This window comes from Orbicella faveolata, unplaced genomic scaffold, assembly GCF_042242905.1.
Source record: "Orbicella faveolata isolate gen_17 unplaced genomic scaffold, um_ofav_v1 contig_25, whole genome shotgun sequence".
NCBI lineage: Eukaryota > Metazoa > Cnidaria > Anthozoa > Scleractinia > Merulinidae > Orbicella > Orbicella faveolata.
In genome coordinates, this window is record NW_028301553.1 from 9,186,197 (window position 1) to 9,208,173 (window position 21,977).

The 21,977-nt window shown below is 40.8% G+C and overlaps 1 protein-coding gene across 2 annotated transcripts; it reads right to left on the minus strand.

The window, feature by feature from the left end:
• On the minus strand, positions 1 to 21,809 carry LOC110045053 (glycerol kinase 5-like). 2 transcript variants are annotated; one of them, XM_089293409.1, is made up of 18 exons: positions 21,578 to 21,803; positions 14,103 to 14,196; positions 13,463 to 13,538; positions 12,789 to 12,882; positions 12,228 to 12,317; positions 11,797 to 11,838; positions 11,073 to 11,148; positions 10,477 to 10,538; positions 10,078 to 10,151; positions 9,740 to 9,804; positions 8,649 to 8,771; positions 8,382 to 8,486; positions 7,490 to 7,540; positions 7,056 to 7,099; positions 6,478 to 6,581; positions 5,411 to 5,473; positions 3,723 to 3,856; positions 1 to 2,786 (listed from the first exon to the last, which is right to left on the minus strand). In XM_089293409.1, exons 1-18 carry the CDS (start codon positions 21,707 to 21,709, stop codon positions 2,641 to 2,643), a joined length of 1,575 nt encoding a protein of 524 aa, XP_089149535.1. In that variant the 5' UTR covers positions 21,710 to 21,803; the 3' UTR covers positions 1 to 2,640. The 2 variants fall into 2 exon arrangements, 1 of the variants encoding a protein (XP_089149535.1); XR_016208318.1 differs by lacking the exon at positions 1 to 2,786 and adding an exon at positions 4,355 to 4,774 and having other exon boundaries at positions 3,740 to 3,856; positions 21,578 to 21,809.
• Between the last annotated feature and the right edge of the window lie 168 nt (positions 21,810 to 21,977).

The following is a 21,977-nucleotide window of genomic DNA, read 5'->3' on the forward strand; positions in this document are numbered from 1 at the left end:
TTATAATTGTCGGAAAGAATAAGTTTTATTTGCAGTGCCTCAACACAAACATAACATGTAGTAGCAACATGTATTTCGTCAACAATGGAACTTACGCCCAACTGTATCACGAATTTCAACCCTTTCATTCCTCACAGTGACCGAAATCTAATTTCTCCTTACAAGATGAATGTACTGTTGCGCAGACGGCGATAAGAATATAAAGATAAAAGTCAAGGATTTTCTCACCGAATTGTTTAGACTCATGACCCAGTAATGAGAATTTAAACTTTGATCTTGAGGCTGAAAATTGCATTACCTACTGGTGGTTAATTACTTATAACACTTACGCCCATGATTGAAACACAGCTACAAATTTCACAAATGCAACGATTTTTCGTTTCCTATAAAAATTTTGTGATTCTTCATTTTACAACACAACATTTCCAAAAGTTCTCCAACTCAACGGTTTTTTTGGCACGCTGTTGCAAAATTTACAATTTTCTGCATCTCTTTGCAATACGTTTACAAACTTTACAGAATTTGCAAATTATGGTAATTAACGCAGTTTTCGTAAATACTGTATGTAAAAATACCGAATGATTTCGTCTATTTCGTTGGAGCTTTCTTTTAACCACTCGAATTAATACACCGAGTTTTAGCGCAACTCTTGCAAATTATCGCAATTTTTTGTAAATTTTGCAATTTTTGTGGATGTCGAACTCTTTTCTCTTGCGACTATTTCCTGTCCTACGAATTCAGTGATGTTTTGCTCGCAGTAGCTATTTTAATTAATGTTGCAGTTCTTGCAAACAGGCTCCTAAAAATCGTAAGACTTGCCATTTTCGCAACTGCACCCTATCATGGACATAAATCAGACGTAGTTCCCAAATCGACTGGGAGCACACACATCCTATAGACTGACACCATTGTCTGTTGGCATTATCTCTTAAAATACTCTCAAATAATCTCTACTAAAGAATGACTAAATATGGTTACAAAATCGTAAAAATAATTACGTAATAATAGAGCGAGCTAATGGCTACAGAGCTCTTTTTATATACAGTTTTGAACAGTTCAACTGAAAGTTATTTGTAAACGGTACGAACATGCAAGTAATTGCTTTAAAGGACTTCGACAAGTTTATAGCCAATCTTAAAAACATTAGACTAAACTTGTCAAGTTATTTGTTTTTCGTGTCCCATCTCAATCTCTCTCTTAGGCCCGATTCATAAGTCGCATTTTTTTTCAATGTACTAGACACGCCCTCTCCCTCGCGGAGGTTCTTTAGTATTCGCTAATAAGCGCGCTTTCAGGATGTCGGAAGTTGTGTAGACGGATTTAAGAAGCAACTGGCTACAGCACATTTCACCATATCTTCAGTCTGCGGAAACAGCGCCATTTTAGGGAGAAATAAACTTTTCGGTCACATTCCGCCTAATTCATATCAAGTTTGATATATACCAAAAATTAATGGCACTCTTTCCACAGAATCTTTCAATTAGGGTCTGAGAACAGTTATCCCTGGAAGGAGGGTTACCCTCTCCCCGAGCTATCCTTTACAGAGCGTTTGTATGATAGAGATCGTCCCCCGGACCTAGCGAAAAATTTGGCCTACCGGTTTCGCGCATGCTCTAGATGTCCCGACAATTCGCTTCTGTATACAAACAAATGTATATGAATAGTTTAAGCTCGCTCACAGTAGCTCAGTATTGGGGGTGACCCTGCGACAAGAGGCAAATTTTCTCCATGTAAGCTGACCATAAGACTTTTCGCCCGAAAGAACCAAGGCTTGATAGACGCATGGTTCTGCTCATTCAAATTTGGCGCCAAATAAGGCAGCACCTTGCGCTTGTTCATAACTGGGCAAACCAGTTCACGTCGAACCTCTTTGTCAGCTTCAGCGAACACAAAAATACGGGCCGGGCCGTTTTATCATAAATTCTTTACATTAAAAAGAAACTACAGGTGAATACTCACTGAGGTCCTTGCTAACATTTTGTCTCATTAGCATACGAGATTGCACAAAAATGGCATCACATTGATTCCAAACGTTTATAAACGTTTGGAATCAATGTGATACCATTTTTGTTTGTGAAACGTGGAGGTGGGAAAAACTCTGAACTCTGTGAGGAATGTTGAAGGCTCAATAGGATTTCAAAAACTGCAACATTTCTGGCTGGCAAAGGTGCCAATGAGCCAAACATTCTGAGGAAAAGTTTGAGTATTTAAAGCCGCTTCACAAAAAAGGATTTAAAACACGATCAGGCTTAAATTCAATCGTGCCCCTAACTTTCAGGGCCGGGTTGTTCGAAAACCGGTTAACGCTAACCCAAGAGTAAAAGCTAACCAAGTGTTAATCTTTTCGGTATAAAAATGTTGTCTACCGCTTACGTTTTGTGTAGTTTGAGCTTAGTCGAGCTCAAAACTGAAGGACAAACAGTATAAACAGAAAACCTCACCGAAAAGTTACAAAACTGAAATCAAAATTCCTGTTAATCTTGGGTTAGCTTAATCGGGCTTTGAACAACCCGGCCCAGATTATTTAGAGATGATATCTTTGTAGCTCGATCACAGACCTAAACGCTTTATATGCTAATGAGGCAAATATTGTTAGCAAAAATTCGCTTAATCTCTGTAGAATACCGGAGGCGTTTAGCCTTATTTATACCAGTTTTTACTCCTATGCAGCGCCTCTCCCCATTCGTCAAAATTCTTAAGGTATTTATCTCTTATGGACGCCTTGGGTTGAAACAGCGCTTGAGAACAGCGGATCGCTTTCAACTCGTCACGAGACTTCCAAACACCTAACATGGGAATGAACCACATCAGGCAAAGATTAACAAAACAATTCTTCATATGACAAGTCAAGTTATTCTCGTATTTTGATTGGTTCTTACTTATGATCCATTGGAGGACAGATGCACAGATGACGTCATTCCCATTTTTTTGTTTCTTTACGTTATAAAACAAGTAGATTCCACGTTGCCGTGCGTCTATTCAGTAATAGATCACAGAAGACGTCAAAATGTGGTGAGAACATCTCAATACAAACTCGGCTATCATCTCGTGTGCCACATTTTTGTTCTTACCACATTTTGACGTCATCTGTGATCTATTACTGAACAAACGCACGGCAACATTGAATCTATTAAACTGAGAATGACATTCACTTAAATCGCTGACGAAAGATCTCCAGGAATTTTACAGTTAACTCGGATTTTTTTTTTTCAGACTGATGTTTCATATCTTAGATTCTTGTCTGTCTTGTCCTTTTCCTCTTTTCTTTCGCATTTTTCAGCTCTAAAAGAAATAGAAAACATTTTCTCTGTGTCTATATCGATTTTTAGAGACAACCTGGAAAGTTTGTGAGAAACCGAAAAAGCTGTTTCTCGTTCTCCCAAACTTCCACTCGTGTTTCTACAACTCGACAAAAAACGCCGAAAATGTTTTCCATTTCTTAAACTTGGTCGGGGAACAAGACAATTTAGTGCTGTTTTTGGCAAGTCTTCGTTAAAGCCCTCTTTAAGTCACCGCTATCCGTTATCCAATCACAGAATTCCACGTCATCATGGCGTGATCAGTTGCTTAACAACGCAGCCGCGCAAACTGCGCGCTCAGTTCAGTCTCGGAGACTGGCTTCCACCATCGACATAGTATCAACTAGTACTTATGTACTTGTGATACTTGTTTACTGGTGATACTGTGATAACTCAGCTCAAAACTAAAAGAACCAAACGTACCTGAGGCAAGTCCAGCTAGGAATGCAGCACCAAGGGTCGACATATCGGTCTGCGAGGGTCGATCTATCGTCTGACAAGTTAAACTGCTCATTAACTCCAACACGAAGTCATTGTTTGAGATTCCACCGTCAACTCTGCAAAGACAAGAGAATACACGATTACCAGGCATTTCGATGTCCTCTCCCTTCTCCCCTTCCCTCTCTTTGGGTAGGACTGACAGTCAGGTTAAGAAGTAGACAATAGGGACCTTAAGATACCCTGGACGCGGCCTAGGACGAAGGCAACCGGAAGTAAATTCGCAAGGTCTTCAATTTAATGTGCATAAATGTCACGCCACTTGACGGCCTCCACCTCAGTTGTGGCGGCGACGAAGTTCATTTTGGCGGCCTCTCAGAAAGGTGAGTTACTTTCCGACTTTTTCCCTTAAAATAACATGTTTTGCCCAAAATTTGTAAACATTATTATAAAGAAATAGATTCCTAAACTGTTTGGTTCAATTTTGTTTTCATAATTCAGTTTTAGCGAGCATATAGAGGGGAAAGTGAGCGTCAAGTCTTCAGAAAGAAATCCGAAAAGTAGGTAAATCTGTGGAAATTTCCTCGCACAGAGTATTGCTTTATTTCTTATTTCACCTTGATTCTTATCGTGTGAAACTAATCTGTGGCGGGTTAGGACCGCTCTACACTCTGAATCTGCCACTTCTTCAAGGTCAAATCTTTCGTACTCTTCATACGGTAATTCTAAGTTCCTTGAAAAGCTGCAGTCATAGAGGAGCACGAATTCTTCGTCAGAAATGATGTCGGCCAAATAGGCTCCTGCTAAAAGCTCTCGGGTCTTCTTAAACGACGTCATAACAGCGAAACCGCCTGATTCTCTGACTGAACCTGTTTGTTGTTATGACTTGTTTCGGCCACCGCTTGCACAACGCAAATCTTAAGGCTTCTTTTTCCCGCACAAAGGTGGCGGTTACTACCCACGCCCTCTCGGACGTGACCGCGTTCTTCAAGGCCACCGCGTCCAGTATCTTAAGGTCCCTATTAACAGAGAAGAAGCTGCAAAAAATACCAGATCTTCATTATTTTAAACAAAAGCACATTGTTTAGTTTGTAATAATCGAGGAGAAAGCTGAATTTAGACTTGCCGCTAGACTGCTGGAAGTCTGTTTTTCTCAGGGGTTATGAGGCGAGATGCTTGAGCCTATAGGGGAATGGAAGGAGACATGGTCTCGCCTTCTTCCCTACTCGGCCATGGCCATACCGACCTTTTGCGTTCGCGATGGCTAAACACTCGTCTAAGTGACCCTTAGAGAAAAAAAAAAACCGGCTGCTAGCAGTATAACTTGCCACGTGATACAACGAATAATTAAGTGAATGCAATAAATAATCAAGTCCGTATGGTCTAGCAGGGTATGTTGCAATTAGAATACAACTGAATTCATGGTTATGATCATTCCTTGCGACTGGTAAACACTCGCAACAGAGCGAAGTCAACTTGAAAGACACATTGTTTACCAATCGATGCCAAAAGACTTAAACTGTATCTCACAAAAGTAGCGCTCGAGGACACTAACGCGATCGACAACTTCTTGCTCACCTCTCTCTTTTGTTTTAAGATGTAAGTGTTGTCTTCTCAATGTATTTCAAAGGGTAAAAACACTCGATTTGTGGATGTTACATTTTAAGACTTACTTGATTGAAGACATGAGTGGGATATGAGTTTCTTCTACCACGGTTTCATACAGCTGCGTAAACCTGCGGAAATTAATCAAGGTGATAGCTATTAATAAAGAAAGTCACATTTCCACAGGGTCTATAAGATAGAAAATGATTGGTACAAAATAACATCAAAAATTTGAAGAAACAAAAACATTCCTATTCTAAGCATCATCTTTGAGGACGCCAAAAAACCCGCGGTTTTCATTAGCGATGTTGCCTGGCAACGTAAACTGTTCTGATTCTAAATATAGGGCATATTCGTATTCCCGGTATTGGACTGGAACCAGCTTGCAATTGAGGCTAATACAATGCAAGCTAATGTTTAAAGCTAATGCTTCTCAAGCTAATGCAAGCTGGTTCCAGTCCATACCGAGAATACGAATATGGTCTATTCTTTTGGCGACTAACTCACGCGACAATTTTTGAACTGTTAGATACTGTTCCTCACTAGGCAAAAAGAACAGAAAACTGTTCTCTACTCTTGAAAGTTATCTGACGGCCACCTAACCAGTTTAGCTTCATATAGTTACTTTGAGTGCCTCGTTACCTATTTTATGCCAAATTAAATACTTCATTTTGATTTGAGGTACAAATAAACTACTGTTGTTCTTGTTGTTGAGTTACTCCACTTCCCGCACGGAAAAGAAGCGCCGCGACCGTTTAAAGTGAAAGGTTAAAAAGACGAAGGATGACTGGCAGCTCCAAACTACGGTAGAGTTTTACCCGCAGTCTATCTGATCTATACTCCTGACAAAAACGTACTATTAAAGCACGTAATCTCTTTCACTCGCCTGTTAATCCACTTAAGGACGATTGCTTTTCTCCAGTACACGAAATGTCGCGAGACCCGCGAGTAATATCAAAGTTTTAACAACAATGGCACTATAAATAACTTCGTTGCCGAAAACCGCGATCTCAGTCAATTCTCGGAGAAGACCAACATAACTCAGTTACTTAGGCAATAAATGCGCAAAAGTCCACGTCTAGTTATCATAAATAACCTCTCCCACCAAATTATACTTAGAAAGTAGAGCAGTTACCTAAAGGCTATGGATTCCAGAATAGCCCTCGTGATGTGGGCCTTGTTTGTGGTGGATTTTATGCCCATCAGCGAAACACAAGCTTTGTTGTCATTAATAGGAGCCTAAAAAGAGAGAGAAAAAAAATATGTCTTTGACTTTCTGAGCAAGTTCCGAATACACGCTTGGGTTAACACGCATTGGTTGACACCCGTCACGCTCTCAAGGAGGGTGAGAAATTGTTCGGATACTTAACGCATCAAATGTTTTCCGTCCACACTACGCCGTAGGAATCTAAAAACCCAACAACCCCGGTCATTTTGGATTTGTGTTTGAGGAAAACTCGGTCAGGAAATCACGTGATTATCGTGACGCCATCGTTTTCGAAAAGCTCCGTTTTCAAAATGTTTTCCGTCCACGCGAAAACGAAAAGCCGCCGTTTTCAAATTCCTCCGGTTTGAAGAGCGTTTTCGATAAGACCCGTTTTCGTGACGAATTAGTGTGGGCGGTAGGCCAGGCCGTAGAAATAAAGCTGCGTTTTCAAATTTCACCGGAGCAGTGTAGACGATGATTTCACTGAGCAATCTTGAATGATTTACCTGTAATCCATTGAAAGCAGGAACAAAATAAACCCCGTCGGAATCTGAAGAAAAAGACGAAAAATGACATTTAGCAATTTGTACTTAGTGGTGGCCTCATGGTTTGTGCGCTCGACTCCGGATCGAGCGGTCCGGGTTCGAGCCCTGGCCGGGGACATTGTGTTGTGTTCTTGGGCAAGACACTTTACTCTCACAGTGCCCCTCTCCACCCAGGTGTATAAATGGGTACCGGCGAACTTAATGCTGGGGGTAACCCTGCGATGGACTAGCATCCCATCCAGGGGGGAGTAGAAACACTCCTGGTCGCTTCATGCCACTGAAACCGGGATAAGCTCCAGCCTGATGGGCCACTTGGCTCGTATGCAAACTTTACCTTACTTAGCGAAAAAGACAGAAAATAATCTATATTCACTGATAGACGAAACTTGACTTACTTTCTACAGAAAACGCTATGTCGCTTGTCTGTGACACATCATCAAAATAACCTTAAACGGAGAGAAAATATTATTCACCTTAAAACCCCGAATCAAAGTTTGAGTTACAGAGACAGCTACTTGTGTACACAAGTTAAGTTATTATCACATATTCTAGTCCCCACAAGTCAAACAGGACAGACAGGTTTGTGTTACGAAGTTCCCAGTACAGTAAGATGCAAGCACAGCGTAAAGTACGAGAAACGTACGGTAGAAGAATGCCTCTTTTTTGCTCGCTTACGAACTTGACGAACTGAGCTGAAATGAATTAAAGGAAAATAAAAATAAAATAAATAATAAATAAATAAATAAATAGATAAATAAATAGATAAATAAATAAATAAATAAATAAATAAATAAATAAATAACCATATTTAAGTGTCAAATGTATTTAGCACCGTTGTGCTAATTGGGGACACTGAAAATAAATTAAAAAATATTTCAAATAGAACATAAACTATGAAGAATCCCAACTGGTGAGAGGCTGACCAGTTGACTATTTACACAATGTGGTCGAGGAGTTGAACTCCGGACTACCGAGAACAAATCCAGATAGTTGTAGGGTGGAGGATTTGAGGCAGGGGCCCCCAGATTTCAAATCCAGCGCTCTAAACCACTCGGCCACGCCGCCTCCACTTACAACACATATACTGTGGAATCCCGATTTTACGAACCTCCCAGGGAAAGGAAAATTGGTTCGAAAAATCGGGTAGTTCGAGAAATCGGGGGTAAAATTACAGTGTTCGAGGAGGAGAGGGATACGGCTTTTGGTTCGAGTTATGGGAAGGTTCGAAACAATGGTTTGAGAAATCGGGATTTCATTGTATTAATAACATGACAGTGAGGTACGCACCCATTTTGTGAGCCCATTCCATAGCTGTTCCGCAGCCTGCCGCGTTACCTTCTGCCAGGTAGACAGTCTCTCCTCCTATCTTCCATCCAACAATTGGATACAGCCCTGTTGAGGACAAATTACCAGTGAGAGTACTGTCAAGAAAGCTGGGAGATATATCAAGACTTTGTACCTGTAGAAAACGATGTCACATTCTTTTATTATTATTTTTTAATATTGTATTGATTGTAAGTGCCAGAGGTTATATTGCCAGATGTTCGGTCTTACCTGCTACAGAAGCATGCGGATATGAGCCAGTATTGATATCAATAAATGAGCCGGTGCCCATGGTACAGTTAACATCCCCGACATCAAAACAACACTGTCCAAACACTGCTGCCTGTTGGTCTGCTACCTGAAATAGGTAAAAAGAAAAAAAGCAAAGAAATAAACACGTTTTGTTTGCGGAGAAACTCTCTCCTGGTTATGAGAAACGTAACACAGTGCAGCATGAGAGAAATACAATTTACTGCATTTATTCCTCTGAGTTTCTTGTCAATTTGAACTGCAGTTTATTAGCGAGTTCGAACAACCCCAATAAGGTTTCGCAAACTAATCCTCCACGCAATCCAAGGTTTCTTAAAAAAACAACGACAACAACAACGACAACAACAGAAACACGTTATTTAATGGTGGCCTAAGTCTTTCCATATACAGAAAGCCCGTGTCTTTTGTCTTGAGTATGTTTCTCAGCCTACAGCCTTGCGGGCCGTCCTCAAAACCTCTGCCACCATTTTCCTACACGAACTTCCCGACCATCAAACAAACATGATTAGTTTATACATACATGTAGTCAGTCGCAGGACTCACAGTTCCCTGAAAAAGCAAGTACTTAAAGGCATGAAGCACTGCATGTCCTGATGGACCTGTCAAGGTATGATCAGGAAACACGACTTGCCTCACCCTTGCAACAAAAGCTCAGAGTTTGGAAGATTAGTTACCCGCAGAAATGTCTGGCCTTGTCAAGGCTTCGTGTTTTAAATGGCTGCATGCTAGCTGTGCTTTTTTAGCAACCCTCGCCATAGTGTTTTCCTCGTAAATCAGAATTGTTCGCTCGCTTCTCCACATGACAACATTTTTGACATGCATCTGGCATTTGTGTCAATGTTGATACATCAATGAGAGAACGGATTTTTTTTTAAACGTGGGGCTTGCTATACACTGTATTTGATTGCAGTAGCAGTAGAGTGTAGGAGTATCGTAGTAAAAAGAAAGCAACCATTAGAACACAGATCTTCGTGGAAAGGCGCTATGCTAAAAGAGTACTGAAGGAAAAAGCTGCTATATAAGAAAAACTGTCTAACGAAATTTATTGTTACCTACCAATGCTCTAACAGGTATTGGAGCACCAAAGATAGACTTGTGAGTGTCACAGACGTGACCGCTATAAATAAAACGATCAAAATAAGTTCACTGACTGCTAATAGACACTAGTATTCTCAACCCATCATCAGTGGACAACCACATACTGAATGAAAGGGTGTATTGGACACCATTTTTATCATACCAATCTGCGCACAAATTCACATAATACAGTATTGGCAAGCTTTTGGGAGTATTACTAGTATTTGTGTTCAAAAAGAAATATTAAATTAGTGACACCCATAGTTGTTTTAACCCTGTGTGCATTGTACTTTTTGAAACAAAAAAAAAGTACCTAGTGTCAATGACTTGCGGCAAAATTGCAAGCGGTACTCCAAGAAGAGTCGTCATGATTGAGCTCCATTCCATCTGCAAATATATAAATAATAAATAAATTTTAATTAGTAAATAGAATTTAGCAGTACTTTACAATAAATGCTCTCTTTGTCCACTCCTGGCAGATTGAATTGGAATTCAGAGGTCTTGGTTTTTTCTGTGGAGAGAAGAAAACTGGAGAACCAGGAGAAAAACCCTCAGTGTAAAGACAAGAGCTACGCAACAACAAAGTTTACTAAGTTTGTCATCTTAGGTAGGTTTATGTGGACATTTAAATCAATTTCTCATGATTTAAATGCAAGAAACAAAATGTCAAAAGAATTTAAATTCACAAGTAAACATTCTAAATGGCACTCACTATAAAGGGATCAAACATCCCAGTACCACTCGCATTGGAGAAGTCTGTCACATGAAACTGACCTTAAAGGTGAAAAACAGTCATAATAAAATGTAATCATTTTACTATCGGATAAAATATCTCATGAAATGAACCTGGGAAAAGTAACAAAGTTGTGAACAGGCATGCATTGCAGAGGATTTAGCTTGGGGAAAGTGTAAATTTTCATTGAAGCCAGTCCCTACATGTACATGTGTGAAACAGTTTTCCTGAGCTGAACTTACATTCTGTGTCACTTATTGTCATCAAAATTAAACAGCATAAAGCACAGGTTTTTAATTAAATAATGATACACAGCACTCCGGTTTGGTGTATCTTGAAACTAATTCAAGTTACATTCTTAACACTGAAGTATTCACTGATACGCACAAGATAGCCTCTGTTGAACACAATAATTGTATTCAACAGGGACTATCTTGTGCATGCACAAAACAAATTACAGGAAATGAAACTGATAATTTAGCACTTAATTATTTACAGTAGCACTTAAGACTGTCAAATAATCTCTAATTTAATGGTAATCCTAGATAAGGTTTATTTTATTAATCAACAGATACCTTTTGTTAGTTTCCAAATCAGCCAAGAGTCAATGGTTCCAAATGCTAACACACCAAGGTCTGCCTTCTTAGAAAGCTGTAATGACATGACATAAAACTACTCAGACATTTTCTCTGACAAGTTAGTACATTTATACCCAAGCATGGCTTGATCTGTTTATAACAAATAGCCAATGCATGTTTTTGCCACCTGATGTAAACAAAAGTAACAATTGTCAATAGCTTTCATTTGTACCATATTGTACATTATCAAACAGGGTAAAATCTGCATATGAGCTACGTGGCCCATCAGGCCAGAGCTTACCCTGGTTTCTGTAGCATGAAGAGACTGGGAGTATTTCTACCCCTCCCCCTCCCCTCAGGTGGATGGGATGCTGGTCCATTGCAGGGTTACCCCCAGGATTACATGTAAGTTTGCCACTACCCATTTATAATTACACCTGGGTGGAGAGGGGCACTGTGAGAGTAATTAAAAGTGTCTTGCCCATGAACACATTGCTATTTCCCCGGGCATGGCTCAAATCCTGGCTGTTTGATCCAGAGACGAGTGCACTAACCATGAGGCCACAACACCTCCCATACATATCAAACAACACCAGATGTAAATGTCACTTAATGGCTAGTTCATAATTTCAAATAGTTGCACAGACTTATTTCTGTAATTAACCTCTCAATTATTACATTTCAGCCATAATTCTAAATTGAAGATAGACAAACTACTTACTTCAGGATGAGTCTTGAGTAACCAGTGCAGTCTCATTGATGTCTAAAATATGTGCAGAGTAAATACCAGTTAGATGATAATGAGTTTCTAGCCCACGAGAGATGACAGAGTACTAAACATTTCATTTGGCCTGTCAGGTCAAAGGATGAAGGTCAGACATGGAGCAATTGACATGTCAAATAGCCATGTGCACATCTCAGCTGTTATATAAAATTTTAAAGAAAGACCACCTAACATTTCAACCTATTCAGCCCTGAAAACATCAGATGTTGACTAGATGACATGTCAACTTGTTCAGTTCTGAACATATCAAAAGATTAATTTCTTCCAGGATAGAAACCCATTTGATGTGTTCAATTTGTTCACAAACATATTTTTAAATAACTTGATTAATTCATTAATTAAAGTACAGAAACCAAATATTTACTTACATGTTGTGTTGAAAAACTAATAACGCTTCCAGCTAGGTATTTCTTTTGTCTTGAAATCATGTGAAGGAATTTAGAACCCACGTTCAAACTCTGAACAGAAACAACAGTAGAAAAAGTAATAAATACCTAAACTATAGACAGTGTACTACAATGTAAAGTTACATAACAATAGAGTGGAGATAGCCTGGGGGAGGATGGGATAGAGTTGCCATGACAATATCATCAGGTGGGAAACGCCCTAAGGCTTCTAAGGCTAGCAACGTCATCTCCAGAATTCTTTGATCTTCATGCTTTTGGTCTAACATATAATCGCATGTATACCATCAAAACTGTTCATTAGGATGCAGATTTTTTGAACATTTTCCTGCAGTTGAAGTAAAATGAAGTTCACCATGAAAATGCAAAGTCTAATGCCCAAGGACACAGCAAAACGATGCCAGCCAGGGCCTGAACCCGGACTGCCTGATCCAGAGTCCAGCACACAAACCATTGTAACACAGCAAAGAAAATTAGCACCAAATAAAAATAGCAAGACCAAGGGGAGTAGAAAAATTTACAAACCTTAAGTGTCAGAGATTTATTCCAACTCTCAACAAAATTGTGTGACCTCATGTCTTGCCAGCTGATAAAGTTATGATACGGACGACCAGTTTGTCTAAATAAACAAAGTTGATGTGCATTTTATACATGTACTCCTGAAATATTGTTTTACACTACATACCTCACTTAAAAGCATGTACATGTACTTAATTTATCAGTAACAAATTGCATTATTAAATAAACTTCTTGCAACATTGAAAACCGGAGGTACTCCCAGCCCGCTTCCCAAAACCCTTACCCTGTTTATGACCAAAATCTGTGATTTTGTTAGTACCCTATTTATGACCTGACAAAAATTTGATACCCTACATGTCTTTTTTATGACCTGACTCATAAATCAACAGCCTGTTTCAGACCTACCATATATTATTAGTTCCCTAGTTCAGACCAGTGTTCACAAAATTGCCGTAAACATAATTCAGTGAAGGGCTTTTGTTGATGGTCTTATCGAGTAGAGTGCAAAAACCATACCCTATTTATGACCAAAAAGCTGAAAAACCATACCCTTTGGGACCGCACATACCTATTTATCCCATATAATGTTTGGTCTACATGTGTCTGCTAGTCGTCTAAAACATCCATTGGATATTTAATGGGCATCAGAGAACATAAACTAGCTGTGGTTATGCATGTACCTATCCCATGTTAAGAATGTCCCTCTCATGGTAGAAATGCCGAGAGCTGTGATGTCCCCTGCTTGAAGATTTGATGCTTGAATGAAAACAATAAAAAAGTCTTCATTAATAAAAATTCCTGGGATAATAAATTTGGTTTCTAGTGATCTGAGGTTTGAAAAAAAAATTTAAAAAATACCGTCCATGTACACAATTGATCATGATGACAACAAGATTAAATTGTGAGAGCTTTGCAACACAAAGACCATCATTTGTAATGGTCAATTAAAATGTCAAGGTTCATATATTATGGGCACCAATCCACATGGCAGAACTTAAACATACATGTAGTGACTGTGGGAGGCACAGGACAAGGAGAAAGCCTTTAGTGATCCATGTTTGTTGAGGTATTTTTTAAGCACTATATATGTATGTATATATATATATATATATATATATATATATATATCTATATATATATATATATATATATATATATATCTATATCTATATCTATATTATGCGTATAAAAGAAAAAAGTAGGTGTTGATCATTAATTTTTTCAAGCTGATCATTATATTTGCTTTCATTGAGTATTGCACATGTATGAATGACTGCATGTTTGAGTTTCAGCATTGTAAAAATAACATTTAATTTCTACCTTCCATCACCTCTGTGATTATGTCCACAAACTGTTCCCACAATACATGTGGATCTAACTCTACCCATCCTGGCTGTGGATGAAGAAGTTGAACCTAAAAGCAATATTATATGGTTAATTGGTGAGGTCTGCACTAAGCAACTAAGGCAATTTACAAAGTATATTGGTCATACTGCCAGAGCGTATTCTGGTATTCACAGTATTTAGTAGCCAAGAGTAAAGCTACTGGGATGCTAGTCTCGTGTAGATTACATTAATGTTATGGTTGCCCAAATGGTTCATTTGTGCACATTAGCTTTGTATTCCTAGGTGGAGGGAAGAATGGATTGCAGATTGCAGATTTAGTGTTTTTACGTTTAGGGTTGCCCTTCCTGAGGTGTCTTGTCTTGTTCAAATTCAAGAGCACAACATGATATCCTTTTAGTTTGTTGCTGTTTAAACCTAGACTGCTTATTCTAAGAGCTATCCAAGCTATTTTACTGCAGATATTATGAACTGCAAAGAGCGTAAAAAACTCTCTTGGCCTTTAATAAACAACTCCACAAATCAAAACGGCGTGGTACAAAGAGTGTGCATATGAGCGGCGTAGATGCAAATAGCGTGGATACAAACAGCATGGATACAAACAGCGTGGGTTGAAACTAAAACAGTAAAAGAGCAAAAGTTACAAGTTGCAACTAAGCTAAATTCGAATAAAGAAATAACAAAACTGCAAAACGAGGACTGTGAATTACACTTACATTGTTTCGGCCAGAGAAAACTGTTGTGAAACAGACTGCGAATAATGCGAAGAGACTAGCACGAAAACTAAATAGAACTGCGCTAAGCGCGGACCAAAATGAACTGCCCCAAAACTGTACTGCAAAGCTATGATATGGAAAATACGCTAGGACATGTGGAAAATAAAACTATAGAAACTTAGAAAGGCGCTAATGAAGATGAAACAGCAAAGAAATGCTAATGAGGGCGCGAAAACTGACAGAAAGGAATAAACACCTAAATTGACGCAAAAAAAAGACTAAACAAAAGGACGAAAAGAAGTATAAACTAATTTGCATATGCAAAGGAAAAACAAATTACGCAAGAACGAATAATAGAAAAAATGTTACACTTGGATCTTACATACCGGCCCCATAAGTGAGGAGCACATGCGAGGCACTTAAATTGAACAATTAAAGATCTAAGTGTCTTTCTAAGGGTTCTTAATGTTCTCTTCTCCTGAATTCAGAAAATTGCACAGAAAATAACTCCAAAGGGAAAGTTCAAGCTTCTATCAGCAAGCAAAGCTTGTCAATTGGCCTCTCCAAAACTGCTCCTTTTACTTTCACCCTGGTACGGCGCACCAAACCTTTCTTGTTGGCGAAGACTTCTACCACTCTACCAAGGGGCCATGAATTGCGAGGGGATTTTCCGCGCTCCACTTCCGGGTCTCCGTCTTGAAGACATCCAAGCGATGAAGGGTTCCTAGGCCAATCTTCTCCTGACTTCCAGAGAAACTCCAGCCCCAGTAACCATCTTTGGCAGCTCAACAATGCATTGGCAGTCAACGCTCTTGAAGCGCAATCTCCAGGATTCGCTACACCTTCCACATAGTGCCACTGATCTGGATTTGAGCCCTCTCGTAGTACGGCAACCCGATTGGCAACAAACGTGTGGAAACGCGTACTTTCGTTCTTCACATAACGAAGCACTGACATGCTGTCTGACCAAAACACGGATTTGCAATTAGGAGGCATCTCCAGCTCTTCCTTGAGCATCTTGTCTTGTCGCACAGAAACGGTTGCGGCCGAGAGCTCTAAACAAGGAACAGAAATAGCTTTCAAAGGAGCAACGCGTGATTTTCCAAACAGGAAGGAACAATGAACTCGGTCCTCATGGTTGACCAGTCGAAGGTAAGTTACTGAACCATAAGCAGCTTCTGAGGCATCAGAGAAGTGATGCAGCTGACTGGATTTAACGGGACCAAAATCCTCTGGCTTTAAACAGCGACTCACAGCAAACTCCGAGAGCTTTGGAACATCTGCTAGCCAATTTTCCCAACGTGCAGTGTACTCAGTCGGGATCTCGTCATCCCATCCTAGCTTAATGCGACAAAGATCTTGAAGGATTTCTTTTGCGGTCAGAACGAACGGTGCCAGGAATCCCAACGGATCGAAAATAGCACTCGCTAGAGACAAGATACCCCTACGCATTGGTGGACGGGAGCTAAGGTTGACTCTGAAGTGGAACAAGTCGGATTCTACACACCATTGAACTCCTAGGGCTCGCTGAACAGGCAACTCGTCCTTCCTTATGTCCATGTCCTTGATGTCCTTTGTGCGCTCCTTCTCAGGGATGGCTTGCAGAACATCACGGCTATTGCTGACCCATTTGGTTAGCTTGAAACCACCATGTGATAGTAAAGTGCATAAACTGCCAACATGCTCAACGGCTTTCTGCTCGCCAGGGAGGGACTTCAAACAATCATCAACATAAAAGTTTCTTTTAACTGTGTTGATGATGTCAGGAGGGAAGCTGTGACGATTATCTTCTGCTGTCTTGCGGAGTGCGAGATTTGTGCAAGTCGGTGATGAAATGGCTCCAAACAAGTGAACTACCATCTGATATTCTTGTAATTCGCGCGCCACGTTGCCATCCTCCCACCAAAGAAAACGCAGAAAGGAACTGTCAGGGTCGGGAACTCTCACTTGGTGGAACATGGACTCTATGTCTGCCATAACGGCCACTCTCTCTTCACAAAACCTCAACAGGACTCCTACAAGCGAACTGGTTAGGTCCGGGCCCTTGTACGGCGTGTCATTGAGAGACTTTCCCATAAATTTGGCCGAACAGTCAAACACGACGCGGATCTTTCCTGGCTTGCGAGGGTGGTAAACACCATGGTGCAGTATGTACCAGGTGGTGCCCTTCGTGGGGCTCTTCTGATCAGGGGACACTTTGCATGCATATCCTTTGGAGAGAATGTCCTCCATAAAGGCCTGATAATCTTGGTGCAACTTCGGGTCTCGTTCCAGCCTTTTCTTCAACCAAATGGTGCGCTGCCAGACCTGAGCCTTGTTGCTGGGTACAGGCGTTTGGCAATCCTTAAACGGTAAAGAGATTTGATAGTGCCCATTTCTCAATTCCACCGTCTGTTCGGCGATTTGCATAAATCTACGTTCATCTTGAGATATCTCTGTCTTGCTATCAACGGTGGGATCAGTAAAATCGTGATTGTAGAAGTCTTCTATCATCTGTTGGAGCCGGTGATCGACTTTAGCAACAAAAGTGGATGACCGTGAACTATGGTGATGACGGCGTAAGGGACCATTTACCGCCCAGCCGATTTGCGTTCTTGAAGCATAAGGACCACCGTCTTGACTGTGTTTGATATCAAGTAGATCGAGAGCCTTGGGAACGTCACTAGCAATCAAAAGGCCAACCTCAGCGTCGAGACGAGGTAGAAAAACTCCTTGCAAGTGGGGCCACTGATCAACGTCGTCCTGAGTTGGAATGTCACTGCTGGACACAGGAATCTCCAGCCTGGTGTAAAGGGTCGGGAGGCTAATCCACTCGTTCTCATCCAAATCGGATACAAGAAGGTCGCGAACCAGGAAGCTGTTGGTGATGCTATTTTTCTTCTCAAGAGTAGACAGGGATATCTTAACTTGCTGACCATTAATCCCGAGCTGCTTCATGAGTGATTCAGTACAGAAACTGGAGTTGCTACCGTTATCCAAGAAGGCATAGGTGATGACGCTCTTATCACTATCTTTCGCTCTCACTCTAACTGGTATTACGGCCATGCCTGTCCTACGACCCTCTCCCGAAGTCTCACTGTTAGCACTGGTGCCCGTTTTTACCATGTGACTACAAACTTGAGTGCTGATTACGTCCTCCGTACCCACTCCAACGTCGACAGCTGGTCTCTCACGAGGGCTTGTATGTAAAACAGTAGGATGCCGTCCTTTACAGTTCGAAATCTTGCAATTTTTTCTCTGCGGGCAAAACTTTGCGACATGTTCGGTGCATAAACATCCAAAGCACAGCTTTTTGGACAATAGGAATTGAATTCTCTCTTGGTAGGGTTTCCACCGCAATGACTGACAATCCTCAAGGGCGTGGTTTCAGCTACAATACACCGAGACACCGATTTTTCCCTTGTGAGGGACCCTGATCGATTCCAGATAGCTGAACCTCGCGAGTCTGAGGTCCCTGCTCTCCATCGGCGCGTTGACTTGGCTCCTTTACACCCTGCGGAACCGTCTCACTGGTAGGACCTTCACTATCACCTACATGTGCTAAAAGACTGAGGTTCTTGGGATTGGATGTCTTGCCACCAGAGGACCGCTGACCAGGCACCGATCTTACGGTATCGAATATCTTGCCAAAGACTGGGTTGGTTAGTATTCTTGCTTCGCGATCAACAAAGGCAACGACGTCACTGAACTGTGCTGGCCTTAACTGTCTGTCCATGATGTCATCAGCTAAGCAACGCCATCTTTCTCTCATGCTGTAAGGAATCTTGAGCACCAACTTTTGAATGTTTCCTGGCTGATCAAACTTAGAAATGTACTGGCTACCTGCCAATGCGTTCTTGCAACTTGCGAGAAAGACTGAAAAACGATTCAAAGCCACACCATCTTCTGCCTTTATGCTCGGCCGGTCGAGGGCCTTCATCTCGTAAGCGGATGCTATGCAATAATTGTCACCATACTTCCTTCTCAAAAGCCTACGAGCCTCATCGTAACCTTCTTCCGCTGGTAAATGATGACAGAATCTCACAAGTTCCTTAACGTCCCCTGTGGTGAACTGCTCAAGGTAATAGAGTCTATCAGTACTGCTAAATGTTCTGGATTCAACCAAATTTTCAAAAGCGCGAACGAAGGAGCGGTATTCAATAGGGTTTCCGTCAAACACAGGAACACGGGGCTGTGGAAGTTTGTTCCTATTCTGATTATGCACTAGCAATTCCATTATTCTATTCTGCTGAAACTGAAGAGCAGTCTGTTGCTGCTGGAAACCAATCGTTTCCTTTCTCAGATCCTCGCCGACTGTACACGCTTGATAATCAAACTGGCCGTAAGGAACAGAATCCATGGACACGCCCTGGCCTGGGTGGTGCACCTCGCCTGGAAAGGACCTTTTTGCGTGAGGGCTGGCACGAGGGGGATCCTGATCCTGGAGCTCTGTCTCCAATTTTAAAGGCTTCACCTCCGGTAGAGAAGGGGAGGTCATTGCTGCGTAGACCCTCTCCTTAGCTGTTGTCTTGACCATTTCGGCTTCGAGGTTAAGGCATAATTCTTCCTGCTGCAAACGAAACTTTTTCTCTTCGAGTGTTTGGCGCTTTTTGAGCATAGAAATTTTGGCTTTTAACTCGGCAATTCTTGCGGCTTCTTTGGCTCTCGCGGCTGCAACTGATGAAGCACGGCCACCACGTGAACTTGCTCGACTTGAATGTTTTGAAACCTTGGAAGCACCTGAAGGAATTGGTGTGCCAGCACAACTAATTGAATCCTCGGGATTCACCGCCGAATCTACTTGAAGCGATTCAGCTAATAGTTTGTTCAATATTAATTATCCAGTTGAGGATCTCCTGACGGAACACACAAACCTTTCTCTCTTTGTCTTCAAGATAGCGTTGACCCTCAATAATGGCGTTCTCATCCAGAATTTCTCCGACGTAGTCGCGATGGGCCTCTTTGAATCTTTCAAAAGCGTTGTCCAAGTAAGGAAGCTTCTCCTTAACCTCCTGAAGATTATGATCATCAGTAAGCAAGCCAGAAATTTCATTGGAAATGGCTGTTATGGTAGGTAGGTGACCAGACCTTGAATTTTTCTTTAAACGAAGTGTTTCCAGGTTAGACGCTTCAAAATCCAGCAAACGGTTTGGTTGTCGCACGCGTGTTCCAACTCGCTGGGCGACGGGATCTGTAAGCTGCTTGCGGTTAAAGCTCATGATGAAACAACATGTCACCAACAATTTTCAACGATGAAACTGCAATAAGCGTAAAAAACTCTCTTGGCCTTTAATAAACAACTCCACAAATCAAAACGGCGTGGTACAAAGAGTGTGCATACGAGCGGCGTAGATGCAAATAGCGTGAATACAAACAGCGTGGGTTGAAACTAAAACAGTAAAAGAGCAAAAGTTACAAGTTGCGACTAAGCTAAATTTGAATAAAGAAATAACAAAACTGCAAAACGAGGACTGTGAATTACACTGTTGTTTCGGCCAGAGAAAACTGTTGTGAAATGGACTGCGAATAACGCGAAGAGACTAGCATGAAAACTAAATAGAACTGCGCTAAGCGCGGACCAAAATGAACTGCCCCAAAACTGTACTGCAAAGCTATGATATGGAAAATACGTTAGGACATGCGGAAAATAAAACTATAGAAACTTAGAAAGGCGCTAATGAAGATGAAACAGCAAAGAAACGCTAACAAGGGCGCGAAAACTGACAGAAAGGAATAAACACTTAAATTGATGCAAAAAAAAGACTAAACAAAAGGACGAAAAGAAGTATAAACTAATTTGCGTATGCAAAGGAAAAACAAATTATGCAAGAACGAATAATAGAAAAAATGTCACACTTGGATCTTACATACATGTATTATATAACTTGAATAACATTTACTTGACTCCACATCAGGTAGAAGTCCTTGTGTTATGTGTTCAATTTGAGCAAGACATAATTTAAATAGCCAAAACGCAATACCCTAATAAATTAGTATGACCAAAATGGCTGAAAAACCATACCCTTTGGGCCACACATACCTGTATAGCTTATGTAGAGGAGTACCCACCCACTTTCCCCCACGGGAATGAAAGGACAGAGGGACAATAGGGAATTCATCAACAAAAGCTAACCAGGATTAGCACTTTTCACAGCGGTTTCCTGTTGACGTTTTTTTGTTTGTCTGTATGGATGGTGATTATTCTCAAAGTCTGGAGAACATTAGCTCTGAAAACCTTTCATATGAAAGAATTTTAAACTTTGATCAACATTTACTCCTGGATTAGTTAACAGCCCTGCTTTGCACTGACATGAGGAGTCATGCCAGAGCATGAGGAATCACTTGACTTTCAGCCTAAACAGAGGATGTCACTTGACTTTCAGCCTAAACAAGAAATGTACAGTCTGATGAACATGCTAAAATGAAACGTTTACAACGTGATCTAAAACGCAGATAACCACTATCAGACCAACAATAAATGAATAATACATATAAGTTATCAACTGACTAAATCCCCTTTTTCCCTGATTCCTAACTAAAAGGGATTTGTTAATAAATCTCTCTGTTTACTCGCTCGCTTACTGACATTTTACGCCATTGACAAATCTACGAGAGGAGAAATCGTAGCAGTGACAGAATACTAGAAGTGATTGCTAACCCTACAGTGCTTGCTGTAAGAAGAGGTTTTCACTATGTAACTGCTAACTCTGGCTCTAATCGATCATACAACAAAACAAATGTGGTTCAAAGGCTTACCTTCCTTGTGGTGTGGTACAGGGAGATTCCCGAGCGATCAAAATGATGGCAAGCAATCGTGGTAGTACCGACATCTACTGATATGATGTTCACCGAGGAACGACGTTTCGTTTTATCATTTGCCCTAGCCATCTTGGGAATCGAACTCCCATAAAATAAATTGGTAAAGCTTCACCGTCCACCATTGATCACGCCGATCGATCAACAAGAATGTACAGGCGCTCAAAGCAGCAACAAAACGCAAAATCTACTCAAGGGGGTCCTCCACAGTATTCACTTTAAATGTGTGGGAATTTTTACATGTAGTTACCCTATAATTGTGATATCCCTGTTCTATAGACATGGGAAAGATTAACTTAATTGTTTAGAGATCTGAGATTTTGTTGCGTATGGAGGGTTG